The sequence below is a fragment of the Neofelis nebulosa genome, chromosome 6, assembly GCF_028018385.1.
Source record: "Neofelis nebulosa isolate mNeoNeb1 chromosome 6, mNeoNeb1.pri, whole genome shotgun sequence".
NCBI lineage: Eukaryota > Metazoa > Chordata > Mammalia > Carnivora > Felidae > Neofelis > Neofelis nebulosa.
In genome coordinates this window covers 139,726,359-139,744,578 of record NC_080787.1, presented here as the reverse complement: position 1 = coordinate 139,744,578, position 18,220 = coordinate 139,726,359, and the positions used below count along the sequence as shown (strand labels likewise).

Genomic DNA, 18,220 nt, shown 5'->3' with positions numbered 1-18,220 from the left:
ATGTGGCTCTTTCTTTACACATGAAATAACGAGGTAGTGGCTGATCTAATAGCTATTTCAGAGGTCGTGGTGAGCAAAATGCTACTCTGAATATCTGCAGACACTGGAATGTAGTATTAAAATGTCCGTGATTTCTTTTTTTTTAATTTTTTTTTTTATTTTTAAAGTCTTATTTATTTATTTTGAGAGACACAGAGACAGTGTGAGCGGGGGAGGGGCAGAGAGAGAGAGGGAGAGAGAGAGAATCTCAAGCAGGCTCTGGGCTGTCAGCGCAGAGGCCAATGCGGGGCTCGAACTCACGAAACCATGAGATCATGACCTGAGCCGAAACTGAGCGTCGGACGCTTAACTGACTAAGCCACCCAGGTGCCCCTAAAATATCCGTGATTTCTGTTGGTGGCAGACACAGGCACTATTTTACTATTGTTAGTTTGTTGCCAATGCTCATACCTGAAGGAAATTCTACACTAAGTTTAGAGGTTAGTAAAAGCAAAAATGTAATTTTTCCCCCATCCAAGTTCATGGGCTCTTGAATTCCATTCTCCTTTGTTTGAAATGTCGCTATAGAAGAGCGTTTTGGGGGGAAAGGTCTGTTTACTAACCAACTGTTCTACCACGGGAGTCAACATCTGCAATGGATATGTATTATAGGTTTGTAAAAAAATGCTATAAAAATTATACTTATTAGTTAACTTGTATCCTCATGTATGTATACATTTATATAAAAGCAATGGACAAATATGTGTATGTGGATTTTTCTGGAATAAGGTAAGCTTCAGACACCCTCTTATTTATGGGTATGTGTAAATTGTTTTATTTTTTAAAATATTTCTTAATGTTTATTTGTTTTGAAAGAGAGAGAGAGAGAGACGGAGGGGCAGAGAGGGAGACAGAGGATCTGAAGCGGGCTCTGGGCTGATAGCAGAGAGCCCGATGTGGGGCTTGAACCCATGAACAGTGAGATTGTGAACTGAGCTGAAGTTGGATGCCTAACTGGCTGAGCCATCCAGATTCCCCAATTATCTTATTTTTAAAATGTCTATTTTTTGAGAGAGAGAGAGAGAGGGAGAGAGGGAGAGAGACAGCATATGCATGTAAGCGAGGCGGAAAGGGGCAGAGAGAGAGTGGGAGAGAGAGAATCCCACGCAGGCTCCATGGCGGTCAGCACAGAGCTCAACGTGGGGTTTGGACTCACGAACCGTGAGATCACGAGTTGAGCCCGAAGCCAAGAGTAGGACGCTTAACTAGCTGAGCTACCCAGGGCGCCCCAGGTATGGGTAAATTATTCAAACAGAACAAAGCAAAACAAAACCCTGGCTAATGTCAGATCTGAGGATTCTTTTAAAATATCTACTGTGAAGAATACTCAAGTATTGTTTTAACGGGGTCAGCACATCCCAGTTAAAATAACCCCAGAAAGAGAAGAATAAAAAGGACCCCAATGAATGGACTGGCTTACCGCTGCTTTCTGGAGGCCACGTTCATCTCTCCCTTGTCAGTTGACCCCGATGGTGCGTCTCCCCAGGAGCTTTCAGAAGCTTCTTCTCACCTGGGTCTTAACCTCTGCAGGTAATGCTACCACAGGACTGCGAGCAGAGAGGGAGCCCGGCCACTAGTCTGTGTGCCATGGCGGGTCACCGGGGCCCCCACCGATCTGTCAGTGGTTTCTGACATTTCACTTCCAGAGGCGGAGAGAAATCTTCCGCACTTGAGAAGATTTCGCACTTGAACCGGCCAGGCCACGTAAAAGGCGGTATGCTCTTTTTCCTTGGGCCTTGGCCTCCCAAGAGATGGTAGATAAGTAGGTCTACCCTGAAGGAACACCTTCTCCCGTCTGGGAACAGCCTCAAGTCATTACGAGTTGATAAGCCCATTAATTAACCAGCTGAAGCCCTTTCAAGTCGGTGGAGACGGCTTATCGCTCGGCAGGGGTGAGTGAGAGAAAACAAATCCACCAGAACTCGAGTGATGGCATCTAGAGGAGGTAAATGTGGCCACACGATGGTAAAAGTTTGGGGTGATTACAGGCCCTTCAACAATGAGCACTGAAAAGCTCTCCCATGTCTGTTTGGGATGCTTTTCTTTTTTTCTTTTTGGTGAACTGGCAAACTGCCTGGTGAAAGCAGGCAAAGAAAGAAGTCTAAAGCCCCTGGAATATAGGTTTCTAGAAATGTATTTTTTCTTTTGTTCATTTTTTTTTTTAATTTTTTTAATTTTTTTTTTATTTTTGGGACAGAGAGAGACAGAGCATGAACGGGGGAGGGGCAGAGAGAGAGGGAGACACAGAATCGGAAACAGGCTCCAGGCTCCGAGCCATCAGCCCAGAGCCTGACGCGGGGCTCGAACTCACGGACCGCGAGATCGTGACCTGGCTGAAGTCGGACGCTTAACCGACTGCGCCACCCAGGCGCCCCTCTTTTGTTCACTTTTTAATGCTTATTTATTTTTGAGAGGGAGAGAGACAGAGTGCAAACAGGGGAGGGGCAGAGAGAGAGGGAGACACAGAATCCGAAGCGGGCTCCAGGCTCCGGGCTGTCAGCCCAGAGCCCGACGCGGGGCTTGGACCCACGAGTTGTGAGATCATGACCCGAGCTGAAGTTGGACGCTGAACTGACTGAGCCACCCAGGCGCCCCGAAATACTTTCAAAAACAGAAAATGAAACTAAATAGCAGAGGAAAATTCTAAAGTCAAATAACAGAAGGCAACTGCTTAAAAATGAACTCCTGAGCCAGACCGCTCATTGAGTGCATCGCAGAGAGAACAGGTTTCCTGTGAACCCTTAAGACCTTCAGAGGGCAGTATATGGAAAACACTGGTTCATTGTATATGTGGAGAGGTGTACTCGCAAATAAAGGACGGGGGTGGGGGGAGAGGGACACACACCCTTCAGAAACACCAAGCAAAACCATTCTTGAGACAGTCTTTGTGTGGGGAGGCTTTTTGGTTGTTTCAGCCATGTTTTGGAACAAATTAACTTGTGCATAAAGACACATTATACGCAGGGCAACTAACGAGCAGGGTCACTGGAGGGTGCAGTACTAGACTGTGCAGGAAAGATCCGATGGCAAGGACTCTGCAGGATGCGCCGGGGGGGACATTTAAGATATTTATGGTGACTCTTTTACTTAAACTGCTTAGAGGACAATCACTTCTTGTTTGTTCCTGAATCCTTGGTTTTGTCTTAACTTTTATATAACTTTATGTTATTGTAGGAGAAAATGGAAACAGAAAAGGGTCAGTAACTCCCGGGAAGGGGGTACAGCCCATACACCATTCTTTACTATGAATTATGGGTTGGACAAATGGAAAAACATCTGCCCAACACCTGACCTCAAGAGCCAACTTTGCTTTGCCCTATGGGCCTTCGCAAGCGTAGTGGCTGCTGAGATTCATTTGTGGGTGGACGGAACGAGCATGAACCCATTATTTTTTGGGTAAGTGATGTAAACTTCACTGGCACTGAAAAACAGTTCTGTGTATAAAATGCACTGCGGTCTAAAGGCTATTTATTTATTACAACCCTCCAACGGTCCGAAGATTTCACAATGGATCAGATATTTCTGTGCGCGCGTGCAATTTCTTTCTCATTATGTTTCTAAAAGCCCTCGTTGTATTCACAGTTTTCCAGAAAATCTGTCAGGTCACAACCCCAATGTGAACAGTTACCTCTAGAGACCAGAGAGTTCTATCTAGCGTTGGAAACTTGCTGTTTGGTTTTCTAGATACGTGTTTATTTTCAGTTCAAAGACAAAATAGAAAACTCCAGAGTGGAAAATGGTACCTTTTAGTTCACACTCTTTTAATCCCTCAGTCCCCATAAAATAAACATTCTACAGTGTAAGCAGTGGGAAATAATGTAAACTCTGCAGAAACGGAAAATAAATTACTTTCTTTCGAACTTGGTGGAGGTCCTTTTACCGGACACCGTACTCTGTTGCAAACAGAATTCTTGAACGGAGAATATGTCTTTGGTCTATTTCCCCATTTCTCCCGCATTGTGTAACTGGCATATTTCAAATTCACTTTCTTCTCCAACGGCAGCAAGAAGGCGAAAGACGGGTTTGTGTTTCGGGAGCCTGGAAAACAAAGCCATGTTTCAGTGATTTAAGAAGAGCTTTTTCCCCCCTGTGATGTCAAACTGTTAATATAGTTCTAAAAAGCCAGAGTCCAAAAGAAAATTCACCCGCAGATAAATGATTCCCTTCACAAGACAGGGCTGGGAATCACTGTTTGGAATCGTCTTACTTAAGAGCGGTGGAGAATCCGATTCCACACCGCTCTGTGACCCAGTCAGCACGGTCACTGTAGGCAGCCTTCTGAACCTCCTGAAAAGATAAGGCGGAAATTCTAAAATTCTGAATTTGGGCTTTACGGTCTCCGGGATCCTGCCGAGTGAGATCGCTCAGGATTTTAGATCAGGAATCCTGTCGCCTTGGATTTCAGTTTGTCTTTTATAGTAGGCACAGAAAGGAAGGTCTGAAAAATGCATTTAGGGCAAGAATGGAAGGGAGGAGATCTTATTGATGTTAAAGCTTTGTTGTTTCCTCTGAAAGGATATTAAGACTCCTGGACACTGTTGGAGCCTGAAATCCTTTAGAAGGAGCAGTCATCAAACTACATTTTAGAAAAGACAAACGAACCAAACCCCGAAGGTTCAGAAAGTCTCTGTTCATCATTGCGGAAGAAGTGTAAATGCAAGTATTTGGCCTTTAATCTGAATTTATACGTGGAAGAATTTGTCTGCTGGGCCAGAACCTAGTGAGTTGGCCTCCCACAGATGGGTGGGGGCTCTAGAGCCAGAAAGGCTGCTTGCTTAGCCTCAGAACAGAAGACAGTGACGAAGGCAGGGGACCAGGAATGCAGACCACTCTCCTCGCATCGGATTCAAGTCAGGGAAGTAAACAGAAAACAGGAGCACCCCGAGCACAATAATCCTCAACCAAAAGAAAATATTTTCGAAGTTGGGAAGGGAGGTTTGCCTGGGGCAGGACCTCACCCCTCCATTCAGGGAGGCGGCCAGCCTCACTTTGGGGGCTCTCGTGATCCTGGACCTGAGCCTCAGTGACACACATGGAGGAAAGGAGGGTAAGGGGAATGACGGTGGGCTTGGTGCACTGGAAACGGCCCAAGGAGGGCAAGTCTGAAGACCTTCCAAACCCCAAGTGGGTGGTTGAAGACAGCTGATTAGACACCTTAAATTTGTACGTAGTGGTTTTGTGTTTATAGGGGCGTGGCGTATGTGGTTCCACATTAAAAAACAAAACAAAACAAACAAACAAAAAACACCTCTGCGTGTTGGCAGAAGTATAGAAAGTCTGAATACAGATTTTATAAATTGGAAATGCAACCACTCTAGTGAGGATTTAAAAAGAGGAGTCAGCTGTTTATTATTATCCAGTTATTCAGGAAAAAAAAATTTCAGAATTTTATGAGGACAGAATATATGAAATAGTCTATCTTGGTATGGAATGGATAAGAAATCAAAGAGAGCCCAAAAAGTTTCTTCAAATTCTTTTTTAACATGTTTATTTATTTTTGAGAGACAGAGAGAGACCAAGTGTGAGCGGGAGAGGGGCAGAGAGAGAGGGAGACACAGAATCCGATGCAGGATCCGGGCTCTGAGCTGCCAGCACACAGCCGGACGCGAGGCTCGAACCCATGAACCGTGAGATCACGACCTGAGCCGAAGTTGGACATTTAACTGACTGAGCCACCCAGGCGCACCGCCCCTCCCCACCAAAGTTTCCTTAAAAGGGAGTTAAGAACTTCCCCCAAATTTTTAAAATGTTTATTTATTTTTGAGAGAGACCAAGAGACAGAGCACAAGCTGGGGAGGGGCAGAGAGAGAGGGAGATGCAGAATCTGAGACGGGCTCCAGGCTCCCAGCTGTCAGCACAGAGCTCGACGCGGGGCTCGAGCTCATGAACCGTGAGATCACGACCTGAGCTGAAGTCAGATGCTAACTGGCTGAGCCACCTTGGCGCCCCCGTCACCACCTTTCGATGTCAATGAGGTGAAAAAGATGGCATTTTTAGATTCAGTCCCCTCCATCTTTTATTTAAGTGGCCTGAGCTTCCCATTGTGCCCTCCAAGGATGGCTCAGGGCGAGGTACTCGCTGACCTTCATCTTGGAGCATAAACGGTCATCAACAGTGTTTGAGTTGCTTCTTGAAAAGACAGTTTTAAGACCAAAATCACAGAGCCCAGGTGCTTCCCGAGGGAACCCTGAAGCCTCTGGTTTGCAAAACAGACCCTGACCACAGAAGGGCAGCAACCATACTCAAGACTATCGTATGACCATTAACTATCACTGAACATTTCTGCTCTACAGGCAGTTGGGGGAAGAAACGAGCACCTTTCTCTGCACGTGCAGTTCAAGAAAAAGCTTTCTGGGCAAATAATTAACATTTATAGCAGGACTAGAGTCGACCTGATTTCAGCTCAGGGTCACGATCTCACAGTTCGTGCGTTCGAGCCCCGCATCAGGCTCTATGCTTATAGCACGGAGGCTGCTTCGGATCCTCTGTCTCCGTCTCTCTGCCCCTCCCCCCTCCCTCTTTCTCAAAAACAGATAAATGTTAAAAAAACAAAAAAAAACAGAACACCTGAAATCCAATCATCTTCAAACAAAAGACTGAGCAGTAATATGGCAGGATCGGTGTTCCTGGCACAAACAACTGATTTTAATTCTTTCTATTTGGTGCCACCCGGAAGAATGAATCATGCCCTTCTTCTGACAACAGTGAAAGCATCACAGGGGAGCCTTGGAAGGGAGCAAGAGCTCAGATTCTGGTGACTTCTTGGCTCTCTGTTCATATGAGATCTTACATGAGTTCCTCGACGGGGAGGTAAGCAGGAGAGGAGAGGAAGCGGAAGGACAGAAACAGTTGTTAACAGAGCGCAATCTTCCGTGAGCTACACGTCTACAACGCGTGCTGCAAAAACTCACAGGTGTGTTACTCTGAGGCTGACAGCACGGGGCTCTCTGGAGTCTGACCGCTCCAGGAGCAAAGCGACCGCCAGACGTTCCCGCTTTTGGCGGGCAAATCTGTCTACGTCGACTGTCACCCAAACGTCAACATTTTGATTCCTTGCACCTTTAATCGCCACAGACCTGACTGCGAGGAGGTGGCCCCTGACCGCGTATTGTGAGGACATGGGAAACAGAGGGTCCGTTTGCGGGATCATCACCCCGGGAGTTCCCGAGAAGGGATGTTTGCTTTGTACAGTGCTTTCTCCCGCGACACTGGATCCATTTTCAATTGTGCAAAGCAGGGTCAAGTGATGGGTTCTGAACCACCACCCACCGAGCTGGGAACGGGATCGGGCAGTTCACAAAGCAGAAAGGAAGGAGCCTTGGATAAGTGAGGGGGAAAACAACATTCTATGAGAGAGTTCAGCGAGAGATAGCCCTATTATACTCCGGCGAAAAAGAATCTGGACAAAGTCATAGCTTTTAATACCTGAAGAATTATCTTTTGTTATACGGAAATGATCCCCAAATTATAGGTCTGTTCAAATAACTGGTTACGATCTTCTAGGGCGGGCCAAGGTTCATTTACCCTGTGACTGACACGCAAAGGGCATCCTTTGGTTTGGGCATAAAGGATGGGGTGAGACAGGGGAGGCAGGTCCCGGGGGAGTCTCGGCATGCGTGCTTACTGGCGGGGCACCTCGACCGTGCTGCTGACTCTCCCGGGCCAGCACTTCCACAGCTCTGAAACAGAACCGCCCATCTCGCTGCACTGATCCCAGCATGACATGTGACAGGGGGTGGCAAGGGGTGGGAAGGTGACTCCCGTGCCAGCTTTGGAAGGAGAGGCAGGGCCAAGCAATGGAAAGATGGCTCTGCAGTCCTGGGGCTCGGGACCACGCCTCAGCTACCTCCTCGGGAAGGATCTACCCCTGTGGGACAGCACCTGCCTCCAAGGGGTGCTGTGACCACCCAGGTGAGGTGCTCGGCACGGTGCCTGGATCACTGAGGTAACTTCCACAGGCCGGCGTCCTGACCTCTAACCCTCGCTCAACATTAAAAAAAAATTTGGGGGTGCCCGGGTGGCTCAGTCGGTTAAGCACCCAACTCTTGGTTTTGGCTCGGGTCATGATGTCACAGTTTGTGAGCTCGAGCCCCGCGTCGGGCTCCATGCTGGCAGTGTGGAGCCTGCTTGGGATTCTCTCTCTCCCTCTCTCTCACTGCCCTTCCCCTGTGCTCTCTCTCTGTGTCAAAATAAGTAAGTAAACTTAAAAAAAAAAGTCTGGAGGAACACTTGTTAGGGAACACAGACCTAAGGATTTAAGTGTACGTGACGTGTCCCTTGGCATTAGCAGGGTCTTAACCTATAATTAAGGTACAACTGGGTTTTAATTACCTACTTGAGGAACAAATGAAAACGGACCACGAGGCTGGAAAAATACAACCCGAGAAAGATGAAAGGGTGAAAACACACTTGTTCTGGAGAAGAATGATAAATGGCAGAAATGCAGCAGAATGGGTTCTTGACGTGAAAGGGGAGATTAGCCAGGACAGGTTAATTTTCAGTGGAAGAGGAAGGATACTGTTATTTTCCCAAGAACTAGCTGGGAAACCCAAGACATTCTCATACACACACACATACACACACACACACACACACACACACACACACACACACACACACACACTTTATACCCAAAGACCAAAATGACACCATTATCAAGGCTTCTTTGTGAAATTAGTCTCCTTGGTTTATTTTGTGGGGGTTTCTTCTTCCGAATGGACACAGATTTGAAATGTGGTTGTGGTTCAAACTAAACATAGCCCCCACTCCTCAGTGAAAAACAACAGCATACGCCTCACACACCCCAAACCCAACAATTCCGCACGTTGTATTAATGTCATTTCATATTGGCGTGGTCCCTTTCCTTTCTCATCATAGTCTCGGTCTTTAGTGCATTAGTAACAAAGACTTACAAAAAAGGAAAACAATCTCCCCATGTTGACGACTGGTAGTGAAACCAACAAAAGTGAGAATTCAGGTCAAGTAAGCTTGTCTAATAGGCCCACAGTCTGGGTGGCTCAGTGGGTTAAGCTTCTGACTCTTCGTCCCAGCTCAGGTCGTGATCTAGTGGTCCGTGGGTCTGAGCCCCACATTGGGTTCTGCACTGACAGCACAGAGCCTGCTTGGGATTCTCTCTCTCTCTGCCCCTACCCTGCTTACTCTCTCTCTCTCTCTGTCTTAAAATAAATGAGTAAAAATTAAGAAAAAGAAAAAAAGGAAGGGATGCTGGGCTAAGGAACAGGAGCGAGTGTGGAGACGGAACTGGGAGTGTTGGGAAAAGGAATGTGTTCCGAGAATATGGTGAGGTTTGATATACGGGATGAGAAAAGCAGCTTCACAAGCCTTTACGACTGGTGACTGAGAGTTTTCCCAGGGGCAGGATTAGGAGGGTGGTCATTTCTCTTCCGGAAGGGAAGCCAGGAAAGAAGCCAGCAGGTGTGACTGCAGTACTGAGGGGCAGACATGAGTAAGACCAAGGGACCCCCACTGTGGGCTGCCTATGGGGGCCCCAAGTCAAGACCAGCCCTCTTAAACTGTGTGGACCATGAACTAGCGAGGGTCTCCTTTCTGCTGCCCTGTCCCTCCTATGATGCACAGGGCCCTCTGCGTTGGACTGGTCTCATCTTCATGTACCTTTCCAGTGGTACGAGAGCCCGATCCATCTGTTGTGCCACGGTCGAGTGTTATGCGTTGAACTGTCCCCAAAAAGATATGCTGAAGTCCTGACCCCCAGGACCGGAGACAGTGACCTTACTTGGAAATAAGGTCTTTGCAGAGGTAGTCACTTTAAGATAGGGTCTGGAGGGTGGGCCCTGACTCAATGTGACTGGTGTCCCTATAAGGACACCCCCATACAAAGACAGAGACACCCAGAGAATGCTACAGCCATGGAGGCAGAGATTGAAACGATGTGGGTCCAGCTGGGAAACATTCAGGATGACTGGCACCACCACAAGCCAGGAAGAGGCCAGGAAGGATTCTACCAGAGTCGCAGAGGGGACACGACTTGGCTGACACCTTGACTTTGGATTTCTAGCCTCTGAAACTGAGAGAACAAACATTTGTTGTTTTGAGCCGTTCAGTTGTGATACTGTTATGGCAGCCGCAGGGAATGAATGCACCCAGATCCGTCTATCACGTAATTCTAACTCCGCACAAGAGGTATGTGGTAGGAAGGTAGATTTATAAAATGCCTAAAGACACAGTAGTCCCCCTCATCTGCGGCTTCGCTTTCCATGGGTCTAGCTGTCCACAGTCAATGTGGTCTGGGAGCAGATGATCCTCCCGGCACGGTGTCAGAAGGTCAACAGCAGCCTAAAGCTATGTCACGATGTCTACGTCACCCCCTTCATCTCATTGTGTAGCCACGTTATCATCTCCCATCAGCACATGAAGAGGGGGGGAGTGCAGTACAATAAGGTATTTAGAGAGCGGGAGAGAGAAAGACCACATTCATAGAACTCTGATGACAGCGTCTTGTTATGATTGTCCTACTTTACTGGTACTTAGTATTGTTAATCTCTTACTGTGCCTAATTTGTAAATTACACTTCATCATGTGCGTGTATGTATAGGAAAAAACACAGCACACGCAAGTATTTAGTGCTATCTGTGGTTTGAGGCATACGCTGAGGGGCGGTGAGGGTTTGTGTGTCTTAGAATGAATCCACATGGACAGGGAGGGACACCATATTCGCTTTTTTTTTTTTTTTTTTTTTTAAATTTTGTTCATTTTTGAGAGACAGAGAGAGACACAGCACGAGCAAGGAAGGGGCAGAGAGAAGGAGACACAGAATCGGAAACAGGTTGCAGGCTCCAAACTGTCAGCATAGAGCCCGACGCGGGGCTCGAACTCACGAACTGCCAGATCATGACCTGAGTTGAAGTTGGACGCTCCCTTTTGGGATGAGCACTGGGTGTTGTATGGAAACCAATTTGACAATAAATTTCATATATTAAAAAAAAAAGATAAAAAAAAATAAATTTTTGCAAATGACAAAAAAAAAAAAAAAAAAAAAAGAAGTTGGACGCTCAACCGACTGAGCCACCCAGGCGCCCCGACACTATATTAGTTTTAATTCTGGAGACAGAATAATGAGTTCACAGGGTTCCTTTTCTTTAATGGCAAGAGATGCCTTCAACTAATCTATATTCAGAAGCGACATGATTTGACTTTCACTGGACTGGAGCCCATCTCACTGCATATCCACATCGAGGAGTGACCCAAGTCACGGGCTCTTATTCAGTAGGAATTCATAGTAACCAAGTCAGGAAATTACTTATCAGCCCATGTTTTGTAGTAAATATTAGAAAAACAAGACAAAATAAAACTAAAACATATCTGGGGCAAGAAAGAAAGAAAGACACGGGAGAAAGCCCAGGAGCCTACCTGCACTGGGTCCTGTGGAAGTCTGGTTCATTTAGAACAAGCCTTTAACTTGCTCTGTTTCTGTGTCAAGATCTATATCGTAGAAGCAGGGCCGGGTCGGCAGTCCTGGCATGGTGCTCATCTAGAGGAGAAAACGGAATATTGTATGTTAGCAAATGCCGCGAAACGATCACTCTGAACAGTGTACATCTAATGACATAAATTAACTACATAATTCAATTCAGCCTCCTGTATTAGGTCACCTGTATCTCTTTAAATTCGCTATCTGCGATTTCATCCTTGGTTTAGGAAATGAAACAGAAAAGGCAGATGTCAACTTCCTGAACGTGGGGACCACTTACCTCCCCCCACGGCCCCACAGCACATCGTAGCTCCAAGATTCTCAAATCACATCTTTAATTAAGTCCCCCACCACCCTTAGAGGGAGGTACTAATTTCAGCCTCAATTTATTGACGGGACAGGGGACATTCAGGCACAAGCCATGTGCTCAAGGACATGGACAAGGACGAGCAAGTTAGTGGTGGCGACAGGACTGGAACCAGGCCCGTGCTCCTTGCTGCTTTGTGTCCAGATCAGTCTATCAGAGTGCGTCTGAGTCCACTTGCACCGGAAACCCTTGGTATCCTGGAGGAAAGTGCTGTGATTGCTGGCGACTCACGCACTAAAACACGGTCAAGGACCTAGATGGTGAGGCTCCGGGATGATCTGCTCCTTAATGATTGCCGTATTTCCTGCCGGACTTTATTACTGGCCTTTTCATAAAAAGGATGCTCAGAAACCAATGTTGCATGCGATCGTTTGGAGCAAAGACACCGGGACCCCACTTGGCTTCACTCTTCTGAGGACTAAGGGCTGTGTCTTGCAAAGCTCCTGCCTGCTCTGGCCGGAGAACATTCCAGTGAGATGACGTGTGACACGGCCAGGACTGCGTCCAGGGTTCGCCCACTTCTTCCCACCTGCGACAGAGCTCAGCTCTCTCACTTGCCTCGTCCCTTCTGCAAAGACTCAGGATGTCCCCCTCCGCCAAGCGCCGCCCCCACCCCCGACCCCTGCCCACGATGCTGGCCGACTCCTGCGGCTCATACTGGGGTCCGTGGCCCAGCAGTGTGGGCATCACCGGGAACTTGTTTGACGTCTCAAATCTCAACCCCGCTCGGGCCTGCTGAATCGGAATCTGCAAGGTCACCAACTCCCAGGTGATTCGTGTGCACGTTACCATTTGCGAAGGGGGCCGGCTTAGACAATGTGGCCGAGGAGGCCTCCTTCTACGGCACTGGGGAGGGAGCTCCGAGGTAGAAGAGGCGAGGAGGAAGGGGACGGGAGAGTCTGATTCACCGCTGGCCATGCTACTTCACCCTCCTCTGGAGCAGCAGGCGGGGAGGACATCCGTGCCCCCGCGGGCCTCACTAACCACCTGCTCCCTGAGAGTGTGGTGACGGGGCCACGGGACCTGCTCTTCGTGTGGCCGGACGCATCAACACAGAGATGTCTGCTGGCTAGCTCCTGTCTTGCCAATTGTGCAGGATGTTACTTTAGGCATATCATGGGCTAAGAAGGCTTCTGAGGGGGCACCCGGGTGGCTTAGTCTGTTGAGTGTCTGATTTTGGCTCAGGTTATGATCTCACAGTTTGTGGGTGAGTTCGAGCCCCGCGCTGGGCTCACTGCTGTCAGCCTGTCAGGGCAGAACCCGCTTCGGATCCTCTGTCCCCCCTCTCTCTACCCCTCCCCTGGTTGTGCTCTACTGAAAAAAAAAAAAAAAAAAAAAAAAAAAAAAAAAAAGGCTTCTGAGCCTTCCTGGAATATTGCTACCGTTTGTAACATGGCTTTGAGAAAACGTGCTCTGGGTTTCAAACAATTAACTACAAATAAAGCTCCGGCACCCAGCTTGGAGGTGGGGACTTCCTGAATTTTAAACCTTTACTTCTATGGATGCCTCCTTATCCTTGCAAACGTTCTGCTCCCAGCAGAGCAGTAACATTTTTCTCTGGTTATCACAGTGGCTGTGCATATCTGAGGAAGCCCGGAAAGAAATCCATGCTTCCTGTTGTAGCAACCGGGACACCAAGCACAAAGGCCACTGGTGGCAACTGTTCCTGTTTTTTTCCAGCTGCCTGTGGACAGCTCACGCCGGTCCTCTACAGGAGTGTTCCTGCCTACCCACACTATGCCACGGGCATTTTCAGATGCCTTTAGAATGTGTGTGGCTGCATGGATTTGGAAAAAGGGACCAGCGTCTTTTATAGGTTAAGAAATGAACGATCAGGGGCGCCTGGGTGGCTCAGAGGTCGAGCATCTGACTTCGGCTCAAGTCATGATCTCCCAGTTCGTGGGTTCGAGCCCCGCGTCGGGCTCCGTGCTGACGGCTCAGAGCCCGGAGCCCGCTTTGGATTCTGTGCCTCCCTCTCTCTCTGCCCCTCCTCCGCTGGCGGTCTGTCTGTCTCTCTCAAAAATAAATAAACCTTAAAAGAAAATGAATCATCATATTCAGCCATAGCGATGCTGCCCCGTCCCTTAAATTAACTCTGTAGATGGCAGGCACATTTGGCAGTAAGAACGTTACCCAGACTTTGTTGCGTCTGGGGCTGCAACACTATTCACCGCAGAGCAGAGTTCAGTCTGAGGCAGGCCAAAATCCACACGAGGTGAGAAACCCAGGAAGACGCCTGTGTAGCTAGGCCCACATGGCCAAAGCCAAAGTGTCAGCTTCGTGTGCAGACGGTGACACAATAACACAACGGCTGCCTCTTCACGCTCTTTTTACAGACATGAAAATTCAACTTGTCATTTACTTTTTTTTTTTTTTTTTTTAGAAAAGTGAGCTTTTTTCTTTTTAAACATTTATTTATTTTGGGGACAGCATAAGCAGGGAAGGGGCAGAGAGAGGGGGACAGAGGATCCAAAGTGGGCTCCCTTGACAGGCTGACAGCAGTGAGCCTGATGTGGGGCCCAAACTCACGGACCATGAGATCATGACCTGAGCCAAATCAGATGCTCAACCGACTGAGCCCCCTCATGATGAACTTTTTGAAATTATTATTTAAAAAAAAAAAAAAAAAATTTTTAACATTTATTTTTGAGACAGAGAGAGACAGAGCATGAACGGAGGAGGGGCAGAGAGAGAGACACAGAATCTGAAACAGGCCCTGGGCTCTGAGCTGTCAGCACAGAGCCCGATGCGGGGCTCGAACTCACAGACTGCGAGATCATGACCCGAGCTGAAGGCGGACGCTCAACCGACTGAGCCACCCAGGCGCCCCTGAAATTATTTTTTTAATGCTTATTTATTTTGAGACAGAAAGCACGTGTGTGAGCGGGGGAGGGGCAGAGAGAGAGAGAGAGAGAGAGAGAGAGAGAGAGAATCCCAAGCAGGTCAGCTCAGAGCCTGACCATGTGGGGCTCGATCTCATGAACCGTGAGATCATGACCTGAGCAGAAATTGAGCCGTATGCTTAACCAACTGAGCCACCCAAGCGCCCCCATCATTAAGTTTTTTTCAGCGGATGCGACACCAACGCTGACAAAGGCCGAGTGTGATTTCTGTGGTTCCTGGAGCTGGTCTCCTGGCTGCGGTGAATCATACCATGCAGCTTTTTGGTCACTCTGATTCTTTCAGAAAAAAACTGGGAACTAAAAGTTGTCAAAATATTAAATGCTGGGAAGTGTGAATCTGTTTCCTTCATTTTCAGCCTATTTCTCTCAAATGGGGATGAACTAAGTTCAATCAGAAGCCTCCCATGCTCCTTTCCAATTATGCAATCGTCACTTCCAAGAATCAGGGCTACTTATTTGGGACCAGAGGACAAGAAAGCACATAGGGTCTGAAGAGCCAAGGGACTCCCTGCCCTGTGGACAAAGAGCCATCCCTAAAGTTCTCCTGCTGAGCAGACACAATATGGAATTATGTTAACAAGACCTAATACATTCACATAAAATTCTCTCCCAATAAAAAACTTTGTTATCAAAGGATTGTGGCCCCCCGACAAGGGTCACTACTGCACTATGGGAAAGAAAGAATTTGGACAGCCCTTGGGAGTTGACCTCTGGCCCCATGTCTGGGGTCGGAGGTGATCTGTGTTGACTTTATTTGTGTGTCCTCTAAGAAGGCCCCCTGCTTAAAATAACGAGGGAGCCACTAAATTGTACTTACTTGTCACGCTGCATTAATGGATTCTTTTGCAAAGGCTGAAAAACATGGGCTTTTGCCCTTCATGACCCTAATTTTAACTGCAACAAATCTTCAAAATCTATACTGATTTCGGGTGAAGCTTATTTTGGGGAAACGATGAGTTCTATGAATAGCCTTTATAAACATACATTAAACCTAGTTAAAGAGAAAATATTCAACTACTTAAAAGTAGTCCTTGTAAGTTAAAGAATATTCTCGGCATGAGCAGAAAAATTATTAAGAATTCTATTTTGTAAAGTGATAGAATCGTAACTTCTACTTAACCAAAATGTCATTGTAGTTAATTCTGTTGTGTTGGGGAAATTTTTCTGGCTTCTTAAATCTTCTACTTTTTCATACTAAATAAATTATCCAGTTTTATTTTGGTTCGGAAACAAAAATAAGCATTTTTACTTGTATCTGTTTGTTCTTGTAGTTTGTGACCTGAGGTAGAATCCTTTCTACACACTTCTTCTCTCCAAGAGATCACCGAACACAGTTGATTTTCTTTCTTATGAAATAATAACTCAAAAATGTAAATTCTTTATTAAGCCAAAGTATTTTCTGAGTGGTAACTTTACTGTCCTTTGCCTCTCAGGCTTTGGCTAAGATCAAGTGGAAATACAGTCCCTGGCCATATAACGCCTCAATAAATACTTTTAACTTTTTGTCTTTTTGAAGTAGGCTCCACACCCAACGTGCCGCCCATCGCGGGGCTTGAACTCACGACCCTGAGCTGAAAGCAAGAGGTGGATGCTTAACCCACTGAGCTACGTAGGCGCCCCAACAAATACTTTTTAAAATAGAGGAGTAAAAATGGAGGATAATTAAGAGAATTCGGAAACAACCAAAAAGAAGCCTTCTTGAGGATCGGGCTTTTTCTGTTTCTTCTTTGGATGTGAAAAAAGCTACTGGAGGATAATGCGTGAGGAAAGGTGGCCACATATAATGTCCAGTGACTGAAAGAGAGGGAGATGAAAAATCATTACGATGAAAACAGGTAAGGCTGCTACACCGGGGTTTCCACTGGCCTCACTTAGAGGAGAGAGATGTCCCGGGATTTTTTTTCTGGGCAGTTAGGTAATATCCACCTGCACAGCTTGTGACCCCATTCCAAAATATCTGTTTATTAGCTAGGGACACTCTGAGAGTGTGGGGGTATGTCCTGTCAGAGTGCACTTATCTCTCCTGGTGGCCTCTGGGATCCTGTTCCCACGTGAAGGGACACAGTGATGTTTCATTCACCTCGGGAACCTTTGCGGAGCATTCCCTGTTGGGGACGCCACGGTGACCAGGACCTGGTCCCCACCTTAAGAGGGACAGACCAATAGAGCAGACCACTGGGATATTTGGACCAAGTCACTCCACTCTGTAGTTAAAACACAAAATCTTTTTCCTTCTATGATTTTTATGTAAAAAGAATGTATGCCGTAAATTCTTAACTTACGACTTATTAAGACATAAGCCACGTTCAATTACTATAAACACTACCACATTGCACTCGCACACTGTGCCCAGTGTTACACGGCTCAGATTACTCTGATTTAGGTCGGGGCCTTGAATGAAAGAATGGGCAAGCACTGTTATTCTTCTTACCTTTCGTAAGGGAAGACTCGAATTTTCTTCCAGTGCAAGGAAGCTAGTCCCTAACTGTCTTCCCAGATTTTTAAAAATCTACTTAAAAAAATGTTTTTAACACAAAAAAGTGAAAACCGCTAGGCGTAACGGGCAAAGTCCTCTCCTCATCCGCTTCCCAGAAGGGAGCCCTGTAAATAATGTCCTGTGCCAACTCCTGGGTGAGTTTCTCTTCCTATTTAAGCGACGTAGCTGTATAATGTATATGTATATCATTTTGCATAGAAATTGGGTAATTCTACATGTATAATCCTGAAATCTGATTTTCAGGGAGATTAACGCTTCAAACGGGGGTAGTTTTTACACAAGGGAATGCTCTCTGGAGTGCGTGAGGCAAGAAGAGTGTCCTCACACATTGTGTGTGCAAAGTCCCTGGGGCTGCTCTTTGGAAAAGGAGAGATTGGGGAAGTTTATTTAGAAAAAAACAAAGATAAATGTGAAGCAGGAGGGTCTGACCAGACATACACAAAGGCAAGAAGAAATTCTGCAACTTGTTTGCAGTGCTTCGAGCGTAAGCTAAAGATTTCAAATGTTACAAAGGACTAACAGTTTTGAATGGAAAGATGTTGAGAAGTCTCCCGGCACCCCGTTATTCTTTTCCTTTATTCTGATTGTAAGGGTGGTATCACTTCATTTCCTCCCTCCCTCCCTTCCTTCCTCTCCGTCTTTCTCTCTCTCTTCTTCTTCTTTTTTGTTTTTTTAGGTTTATTTATTTAGGCAGAGAGAAAGGGAGAGAGAATCCCAAACAGGCTCTACACTCAGCGGAGAGCCTGATATGGGGCTCGATCTCATGGCCCAGGAGATCATGACCTGAGCTGAAACCGAGAGTTGGAAGCTTAACCGACTGAGCCACCAGTCCCCCCAACGCCCTAGTCACCCCTTCGGCTGTGGTCACCAGGAGCGCCCTCCCTGCCCTCGCGCTGGCTGGCTCAGTAAGACAAAATCCTTCCAGTTCCCGTGCCCGGAAGCTCGGAGGTGGCACACTGAAGGCC

At 46.9% G+C, this 18,220-nt stretch overlaps 1 protein-coding gene across 2 annotated transcripts in view; it reads right to left on the bottom strand.

Moving 5' to 3' along the window:
• Positions 1-3,779: 3,779 nt before the first annotated feature.
• MTHFD1L (methylenetetrahydrofolate dehydrogenase (NADP+ dependent) 1 like) overlaps positions 3,780-18,220 on the bottom strand; it is a 189,483-nt gene continuing 175,042 nt past the window's right edge. For both annotated transcript variants that reach the window (XM_058735646.1, XM_058735643.1), the window contains 2 exons: positions 11,428-11,548; positions 3,780-4,077 (listed from right to left, as the gene is read on the bottom strand). In XM_058735646.1, coding sequence (XP_058591629.1) covers positions 11,459-11,548 — 90 coding nt within the window. In that variant the 3' untranslated portion in view covers positions 3,780-4,077; positions 11,428-11,458. The remainder of the gene's footprint in view (positions 4,078-11,427; positions 11,549-18,220) is intronic.